Here is a 9,710-nt window from a genome sequence, read left to right as displayed (position 1 = left end):
CTTTTGATACGTCACGATGATGTCGATAACAGAGAAATGCTGCCTGAAATGGTTGTTTTCTTGGTGTCTGAGATAATTAGTAGACTAAGTAATGCCAAACCTATTTTAACTTATTAACATACTTTATGTGTGTTTTGACATTGATCTGGAAGAAAAAAACTTTGGCAGTGCATCAGTTTTTAAGGTTTTTCTGGTGTTGTGCAGTATTAGGTCATCTTCCGCAAAGTGTACCTCACAAATGAAAGCCCTAAAACAGAAGATAAATATGTCCTTAGGCTTAGCTAAACGTGCATGGTTAAGTATCGATGAAGGAGTGTACCACTGGTATAAATATCATTGAGGACTATGGAAGTATAAATTCTGTGGAAATGTAAGTAAATTAAAAAATATTTTTTACTTACTTTTCTTTGTGCAGCAGATCTTTTATTCTGTCCCCTTTTAGAGGGTCTCTGATACCGAGTATAAAATTTGTTAATTTCCGTCGATGTTCTTTTTCGGCAGGACTCTTAGCAAACTCGGGACGTCGAATCGAAAACAACGATCTTTTTTCTTGACCTTGCTTGTGCGTATACGCGCAGCCGGGAATGCAAACTCGGGACGTCGAATCGAAAACAACGATCTTTTTTCTTGACCTTGTTTGTGCGTATACACGCAGCCGGGAATAATGCAGCAATTCATATTGTTGAAACTTAATAGAGGCAACGCTCTAAGCTGTACAAATAATACCAATACGTGCGTTACAGTATACAAAATAAAAAATATTTTGTACTTACTTTTCTTTGTGCAGCAGATCTTTTATTCTGTCCCCTTTTAGAGGGTCTCTGATACCGAGTATAAAATTTGTTAATTTCCGTCGATGTTCTTTTTCGGCAGGACTCTTAGCAAACTCGGGACGATCTTTTTTCTTGACCTTGCTTGTGCGTATACACGCAGCCGGGAATGCAGCAATTCATATTGTTGAAACTTAATAGAGGCAATGCTCTAAGCTGTACAAATAATACCAATACGTGCGTTACAGTATACAAAATAAAACCAAACTAGCACGCTGTCTCTCTTTTCATATCGGTGTTCAATTCGACACGGCGCTGTAGCATTTAACTGAATTCAGTCAAGCGTGACATGTCTGTCAATAAACGCCCGGGTTCAGTCTATTATTGTTAAGATGTCTATGATACAAGCATCTTAGAGTAACCGAATTGTTGTTTTACCTTCTGCCACCACTTTAAGAACTTATAGGTAAATGAAACATACTTTTATTGCCAGAATATGTTTTAACAAGTCTGTTTTTCAGAAACATGGTTACTCCAAAACCTGGTTTAAATCAGGTGGCAATAGATGAAATCAAACGACTTGGTGGCAATATTGATGCCTATTTAACACTGGATGAGATGAAAAGTAAGCATTTAATGTATTAATTCAATAAAATGGTCAAATTTGTTACCACAAATCAGAAACTTTTATTATTGTGGTATATATACTGTTTTAGTAAAATCTTATTATTATTAGTTCGAGAAAATTTAGTGTATCGAAATTGGTGGCAATATTGATGCCTATTTAACACTGGATGAGATGAAAAGTAAGCATTTAATGTATTAATTCAATAAAATGGTCAAATTTGTTACCACAAATCAGAAACTTTTATTATTGTGGTATATATACTGTTTTAGTAAAATCTTATTATTATTAGTTCGAGAAAATTTAGTGTATCGAAATGGAAAAGTAACAGGAATGGTGGACTTTGGTGATCGCACATCGGATGGATAAATTGGCTAGTCATATTTGTGGTATGAACCTATACTGACATAATTTTTAGTGATATATCTGAGATCTTTTCACAAGACCATTTCGCTTCCTTTATCCTGGTTTCCCACTACTACAACTCCAGCTTTTCAGCTGTGTTCAACATTTTGGGAGGCAGTAGGGATATGTGAAAGTAATGGTGTTAGGATTCACGCTGTGGTTGCTGATGGCGCTTCCACCAACAGAAAGTTTTTTGAATTGCTGGCAGGAAAATTTTCCTCTGATACTAAGGAATTTTATGGTTGTATCAACTCATATGATACCTCTCGGAAAATATTAATATTTTCGGATTTTTGTCATTTACTGAAGGCAAATTGCATTAAAAAATATTGTGAAATTTAGTGGTTCATAGGACTATCTAATTACAGACAACTCGTAATGGGCTTTATATAGCTCAAAGCCGAGCGGAACGAAATACTTTAATAAAAGTGGCAAAGACATCTTATGGTCCCATATAGTTTCGTTGTACAATTTGGATAATGCAACCCTATTAAGTAAAACCAGATTGTCTAACCTGCACATGTTATTAAATTCTTACAAGGTAGTAAGTGCTGCTATCAATGAAGAGTAAATTGCATAATGTGCTCCGCAACTTCCAGATGAAAGTTGACATTGCTCGACAGACATTGAACCACAATGTGGCATGTGCTTTGGAAGATATTGAAGGGGCTGATGGCACGGCGGAGTTTAAACAATTGTTTCACAAGTATGTTATCATTTAATAAAATATTTATTAATAATTAACTCAATCATTGTAACTCCGATGGTTTACCATAATAAACAGCAAGCGCCCCATAACGGATTTGAAGGAAGAAAATCTGTTGTGGCTGAAAGACCACTTTATTCCTTATCTGATGGAATGGAGGGTAATAGTAGTTATTTATTTAGATTTTATATTTTTTTATTTAGATTACAACCTAATTTTTGTAGAGCGAGGTGACAAACATGCACCCCGGAGAAGAGAAGCGTATTCTTGCAAAGCAAACGTTTGAAGGACTTCTCTTCAGCACCAACAACATTTTACCTTTAACAAAGCAGTTGTTGCACTATATTGATGGTGTTCCACTTGGCAACCTCACACAAGATTGCTTCGAAGCCATGTTTGGCAATCTGGTAAATTCTACATACTAATCTAAATCAGTAAGGGTATTTTCACTTGTATTTTTATATTTACTTGTATTTTTACTTTCAGAGACAATACATGCATCGGAATACAAATCCTGATATATCACAAGTTGGATACGGAATAAATGCTCTTTCAAAGAGAAGAATATTTGCTAAAATTAAAGGTGGCAACACCACTGGTTCACATGGTGCAATTAATGCATGGACGAAAGTTTGTAATGATCCTATGGGTAAAAGAAAGAAAAAACATAAACACATAAACATTCATTTTGATATAGTGGGGTGGGGAAAATTGGGACATAAAATCAATAAATATAATATATACATGACTATGATGACAGTTTTATTTTTAATTCGGATCTTTTATTTTAAAATTGTTAATAACCTATGTATAATATATAAATATATTATGTATAATAAAGTTCATTTATATATTTTTGTTTCACAAATTGGCTAGTACTTATTGCCCTTAAACTACCTCTCGTTAATTTGTCCAAGTGCATGTGACTGAATTCCAAATATATTTGTTATAGTCATTCAGATTATAAATCTTGTTATTATATCAGTATATTATATTTGAATTACTCATTAAGGTAGAAATTATTGAATTACACATCTAATCTTTTGAAGTTTGGCTTCAAATGCCTAAAATTTAAAAATGTAGTATTGTACTTATTGAAACTCTAATTTAAACCAAATTGACACCAGACTATTTTTCTCACAAAACTACAACTAATTTTATAGGACAAAAACAAACTGTAGGAAATATTTCAGCCATTTTATGAACTAATCTGAATTGATTGTTTTAAGTTCAAAAAAACTATGATGAATTCGAGGGTCATAAATAATATGATTTAGCACGTTTATTTTAAGATAGCCTTTCTTTTCATCAATTGTAAAAAATTCTATTTAACACCGATTTTGTTTTAAGTTCACAAACTATGATGAATTCGAGGGTCATAAATAATATGATTTAGCACGTTTATTTTAAGATAGCCTTTCTTTTCATCAATTGTAAAAAATTCTATTTAACACCGATTTTTGATAATTAAGAACAGAATCGCCTTACTGCGCTATCGCCTTACTGCGCTTTATATTATAATGAGAATACTATTAAATAATCTTGTAAAATCTTAGTTTATTGGGTTTCAGCAAAAAGAAATTTAAAAAAGTGGCCCACATAACCCCACTATATATTATGCTTTTAATGACTTTCGTATGGCATTCTTCGTCTTTGTCTTAGTGTACAGTTTGTTTAATATTTTTTTTGCAAAATTATGGCTAAATATTCTCACGACCAATCCAGCAATATAGGTAGTTATTTTGGTACCATCTTCATTAGCCTCTTCCGTAACACAGTTTTGAAATTGCATGAAACAAGCATCATTTAAAACTTTGGATAGTACCCTCGTAAAGTCAATGTCATTAATCATTTTCCCACAGTGTTCTTTATTGTGAATATAAAAAATGCGTTTCTATAATCTGTGTTACATCTGGTGTAGAAAAACACAACCTGGTTTTATCATGGTACTTCATTAACTTTATCCAACGGGCATCAGATATTTCCTGCACAAAATAAGGTTTGACCTTTTTAAAAATGGTCTTGTGTTTTAAGCTTGCTTTTTTCACAACATATCCACCAATATCAATTGTATAACTTCATGCTCTCTGCAACTTATTCCGGCAATCATTGTTTCATTCTTAGTTTCGTTGATACAAAGTATAGTTGAGTCAATAATTTTAATCATCAACTGTGCGGCATAGTGTTGCGCGGATACTGTAAAATATTTGATGCTTTCCTTGATAGTTCCGGATATTGACTGTATAAGGTATTTTGACTTTTATTTTTTATGTAGTCCTGAGATAAGGTATCTATTAATTTGACGGCTTCGGAAGTGGGAGTTAGGGAGGAAAGACCATCAGGGCATTTGACACCAATCTTAAAAAGAGATTGAACAGCACTGTTAAATATTTTAAAAACTAAGCCATTATTAAAGTTGGTTTCTGACAGTGTCTTTGGCAGCATGTCTTCTCCTTTTACTGCTTGTTGGCTGATTGCATATCTCATCTGCTGGGTTACTTTGTTCAACTTCAGCATCTGGTAATTGGTCCCAATCCTCTATTATTTCTTTTATAAAAGCTGCGTCCATTTTAAATATTTACTAAAGAATTAAAATATTTTACTAAAGAAACTGCAAAACTTGAGTGAATCTTAAGGTAAGGAGCGTTTTAGCTAAACAGTAAAATTTGAAATTCTTTTACTTTAACTCGGATTAGTTTATACATTTTTCTACGTACAATTTTGGCTTGGCACTTGAATACCTTTGTTTTTCCACAGAGGTAATTAAGCACCTTCTAATAAAACAAAAGAAACAACGTCGTTGATGCAACTTAGTGATCGCAACACACGCAAGTACTTTACACCACAACTGTCCTGTTATTGTATATGGCGGGGCGAACTCTACCCGCGCAATTAAAGTCACGTGACTGAAGCTTTCATTCTTGGTAGAGAGTATTCTTTGGTTACAATAGTCGTTGATGCAACTTAGTGATCGCAACACACGCAAGTACTTTACACCACAACTGTCCTGTTATTGTATATGGCGGGGCGAACTCTACCCGCGCAATTAAAGTCACGTGACTGAAGCTTTCATTCTTGGTAGAGAGTATTCTTTGGTTACAATAGAATGTGCATATACAATTTTGGGGTAATGGGCCAAATCCGCGTAAACCATAGGTTCTCAACAAAGACCGTGCCTACATTAAACAGAATTTAAAAGTACTTGTTATCATATCTTTTGCCCAATATAAACATCATATCTTTTGCCCAATATAAAAACCTATCAAGTGCGGATATTTTGCCTAATATAAATTAAATATTAATTGCAGGAAGTAAGTCACCAACATGCACAAATATTTAAGGTTTCCCAGGTTGGTATGTCACCCTAATGTTTGAAAAAAGGTCAAAATCATAAACAGCATTAACTATGTAGTCCATACAAGCAAGCAGAACCAATGCATATTGTTGCACCGCCAGGTTAATTAATGAGGTTTCCAACCGAAAAGGGGGTAATTGCATTTTACCAATTTCATTTTAATACTTTTTACCAAAAGGGGCATACCAACGAAAAATCAAAATTTGTGTATTGATAGACATGCACAAATGTGTGAAGTGTGATCTAAAGCTACCATCAAAGTTTTAAAATACAAACCAGCTTATTTCTGATTTTGTATAATGAATGCTTCTTTTTCAAAACTATATAATAAAATGTAAAACATAGATGTTATTATATTTTAATTTTCGATTGAACGTAGCTACATAATATGCTGACTAAGCACTTTTTTCCTTATTAGTTAGTTTTAAGCACTTTTTTATATTAAAATGTTTATTATGTTTTCCTAGTACCTACTGTACCATTTTTTTATAAAAAAGTCAGTTTTTCGTGTTTAACATTAGGTATGAAAATATGATGAGTCAGCATATTCTGGTATATAACCGACACTATTAAGCACAAATGTTGGAATTGCCATCCATAAAGCATTTAAGCTCTCGGCTTTCCAGAAAATTCGCCTACTGTCTCTGTAATAATATGAATCAAGCATTAGGCTATATAAACAGGGTTCTGCCAAACCTAAAATCAAAAGTTCATGCATCACAATTCTGTTTCAAGACATTAATCACGAACTGCATATTAAGACTAAATATTTCTATTGCTTCAGTTATTTTTACAAAATATCATGGCCACAAGGTTGCGCACATAATAATACGTTGCAATTTTATTTACACACATTACCACACCTGCACATGAGCATGCAGCAATAACATAGGCCATAGGACAAAAATTAAATCAGTTTCCTTCATTCTTTTAGACACAACAACATTAATTAGGAAACACATTGTTTAAAAATATACTGCTCCCAAAAGCAGTTTTATATACTCAATGAAAGCTTTATCTGTTCTTTGTGTAATCTCGTTTTGGTGATGTAAACTTTGTTTACGTTTTTAAGATAATTACAAGTCTTTATTTATATTATTATTTTTCGGTTTGTTCCCTTTTAACGCTGCTTGCAGCTACACTGTTGGTAACAAATGATCTCTCATTGTAAAAATGAAAAGTTTACAAGTCTTTATATTATTTTTCGGTTTGTTCCCTTTTAACGCTGCTTGCAGCTACACTGTTGGTAACAAATAATCTCGCATTGTAAAAATGAATTCGTATCTTTTTTGTCAAAGCGTTTTTTAGGATTACTGTTTCTCCCAATGAAAGCTTTGTTTGTTACTTGTGTAATCTCGTCTTGGTGATGTAAACATTGTTTACGCCTTTATTATGTTTACAAGTCGTTATTTATATTATTTTTTTTGCGGTTCTAACTTTGCTTGCTGCCAGTTAATCTCATTGTAAAAATCGTATCTTTTTCATAGCGATTTTTGCTTTACTAGTTCTTGTTTCAGACAAAATAGTACGAACATCTGAAAAGACAGATATGCTTGTGATATTTTATACTGCTACACAATATGCCATTGTTGAAGTTGGTTAACATATCCATTGTTTTTACACCTTTGCATTGCGGAGGTTCTCTGTGAAAACCTAACGATCACGTGCGGATATTTTGCCTAATATAAATTACCTATTAATTGCAGGAAGTAAGTCACCAACATGCACAAATATTTGAGGTTTCCCAGGTTGGTATGTCACCCTAATGATTGAAAAAGGGGCAAAATCATAAACAGCCTTAACTATGTAGTCCATACAAACAAGCAGAACCAATGCACATTGCTCCGCCAGGTTAATTAATTAATGAAGTTAAATAGTTTTAAGCACTTTTTTATATTAAAATGTTCATTATGTTTCCCTAGTACTACCTACTGTACCATTTTTTTTATAAAAAGTCAGTTTTTCGTGTTTAAAGAGTCCGGCCCACGGTTCTCATGGTTGCGCAGTTTTTTGCATAAGAATATAGTTTTATGTCTACTGATGCTAAATTAACAGCCAGTTTGTGAAAATTCGCATTAATTTAAGAGTTTGAACGTTTAAAAAATCAAATTTCAAAGTTGTATAAAACGTCACTCGCGGGCAGTGTGACGTCACAATATGGGGAAAACCCGGCCTATCAGCGGTTTATCGTTTATTGGTGCAGTTTTGATAGATAAGCAAATCAAAAACGTTTTTTAAGATATTAACAATACTTTAAATGGCTTTAGCAACCTATTGGAAGTTATTTCCTAGGATCCGTGTATGACCACACAAAATAGCCCACCAAGCTTAGTGGAGAATTAGTTTTCGTGACTTTCCAGGGTTCAGATTTTAAATTCTTTTCGTTTTTTCCCATATGGCATAGGTACTATATTTATATCTGTATTTAAAGTTACCATATAGGAGTTTACCATAGAGGCCAAGTAATCATGCCTGATTAGTGCTGTGTTTAAAGTAGCAAGACAAGAATGGCTGTAAAGCGATAAGTGTGTGTGTGTTTTCATTTTCAAAAGGAAGAGTGGGACATAGAAAAAAAGCAAGGAACATTACATTGGTATGCTGGTTATCTTATATTTGTAGTGCGCATTTTACTTCGGATGGTTTTACTATGATTTGTTCCCATTAGGATATGCAAGGAAACTTGTTCGGATCAAGTAAGCAGCATTTATTTGGAGAGTGCAGAAAAACACAGAAGAAACAGATCCACCATCTGGTACAAGCGTTGTTTATTCAAAACAATCCGATACTTAAATGTGTATTTCTAGTAATGTTGAATGTACTTAATTTAAAACAACATAACTCTTGCATGAATCACATTTTGTATGAAACAAGACCATTCAAAACTGAATGAAGAAATATTCTTGCTGTTGTTGAACTGTCACTATAATGTTGTTCACTTATACTTTTGATCAGTCAGTACTGTTGAACCTTTCTGTTTTCCTTTTCCAGTCATTCCCGTACCTATCGAACAAAGTTCTGATCAGCTGTGTAGCGATACTGTCTAAACAAAAGCCATAAACATGTGATTGACCAGCTTTTTGGTATAAAGGCCAACAATAAATACTATATTAGTGTAAATTGATTTCGCTAAATTTGTATTCCATGCTTGGGTCTCAGTCAAGAATATCCTATTTACAACATATATATATGTCTTTACACAAATTTAGGAAAAAAAGACAGTGAAACACTTCAACCAACAGACTTATTAAACGTCACATTTTTTAATAAATGCTGTTCTTAGACTCTTAGTCAACCCACCAAATCGTGTTGTTGATTTGCTCAGCTTGACTTGTTTTCCATGGTAGGTAAACTTGGCCTGTCTACTTCCCCAACACTTGCTGGAAGTACAGGTTCAAGCTGGAAAGGCTCAATACCTATTGCTAGTGGACTAGGATCTTCACTTATACCACTTCATCAGACAAAATGCTTCTACATGACTATACATCACACACTTTTACATTATTGTTAACTGACAAATTTAAATAGTGTAATACTGTAATACACTTACAAACAATTTTAAAAACATTAACTAAAATCAGGCCACGGCAATATCTACGCATACTACTTAATTTAAAAGTAACAGAAAACGCTAAGTGAACGGTACACTACACACTCTGTTTTGCTGCAAACATAATTTCATTTTCCGCCAGCAAAGCCTAAATCAGCTGTTCGATTAGAACAGGATCGTGACGTAATTTACGTCATAGTGCACGCGAGTGACGCAACAATAGGCGAATTTTTTGGTACTTTTCAAAACGTTTTTTTGGCCAAACTAAATATTTTTTTGACAAAAAAATCCACAGGTAGTAT

General features: G+C 33.5%; 1 protein-coding gene and 3 long non-coding RNA genes across 7 annotated transcripts in view; 2 read left to right on the top strand and 2 right to left on the bottom strand.

Annotated features, from left to right (window-relative positions):
- LOC108950533 overlaps positions 1 to 985 on the bottom strand; it is a 3,663-nt gene extending 2,678 nt beyond the window's left edge. For all 4 annotated transcript variants that reach the window (XR_003397062.1, XR_003397060.1, XR_003397061.1 and 1 more), the window contains exons 1-3: positions 911 to 985; positions 402 to 632; positions 123 to 247 (exon numbers count right to left, since the gene is read on the bottom strand). This is a non-coding gene — a long non-coding RNA (uncharacterized LOC108950533). The remainder of the gene's footprint in view (positions 1 to 122; positions 248 to 401; positions 633 to 910) is intronic.
- Positions 986 to 1,818: 833 nt separating this feature from the next.
- On the top strand, positions 1,819 to 3,545 carry LOC113475315. The gene is made up of 3 exons (XM_026839376.1): positions 1,819 to 2,913; positions 2,993 to 3,265; positions 3,519 to 3,545. The coding sequence occupies exons 1-3, from the start codon at positions 2,746 to 2,748 to the stop codon at positions 3,543 to 3,545; spliced, it is 468 nt and encodes a 155-aa protein (XP_026695177.1). The 5' UTR covers positions 1,819 to 2,745.
- A 4,648-nt stretch (positions 3,546 to 8,193) lies between these two features.
- On the top strand, positions 8,194 to 8,978 carry LOC108950532. The gene is made up of 3 exons (XR_001975253.2): positions 8,194 to 8,454; positions 8,527 to 8,613; positions 8,850 to 8,978. It is a non-coding gene; the product is annotated as an uncharacterized LOC108950532 (long non-coding RNA).
- LOC108950531 lies at positions 8,841 to 9,640 on the bottom strand. The gene is made up of 2 exons (XR_001975252.2): positions 9,159 to 9,640; positions 8,841 to 8,901 (listed from the first exon to the last, which is right to left on the bottom strand). It is a non-coding gene; the product is annotated as an uncharacterized LOC108950531 (long non-coding RNA).
- Positions 9,641 to 9,710: the final 70 nt, after the last annotated feature.

This window comes from Ciona intestinalis, unplaced genomic scaffold, assembly GCF_000224145.3.
Source record: "Ciona intestinalis unplaced genomic scaffold, KH HT000216.1, whole genome shotgun sequence".
NCBI lineage: Eukaryota > Metazoa > Chordata > Ascidiacea > Phlebobranchia > Cionidae > Ciona > Ciona intestinalis.
This window is presented reverse-complemented; position numbering and strand designations above follow the sequence as displayed.

What these genes read in the sequence shown, in the direction of transcription:
- LOC113475315 (XM_026839376.1), top strand. Translation starts at nt 2,746, where the DNA reads ATGCACCCCGGAGAAGAGAAGCGTATTCTTGCAAAGCAAACGTTTGAA. An exon ending in AAGCCATGTTTGGCAATCTG is followed by an intron (nt 2,914 to 2,992) that starts GTAAATTCTACA and finishes TTTTACTTTCAG; the next exon opens with AGACAATACATGCATCGGAA. An exon ending in TATACATGACTATGATGACA is followed by an intron (nt 3,266 to 3,518) that starts GTTTTATTTTTA and finishes TTACTCATTAAG; the next exon opens with GTAGAAATTATTGAATTACA.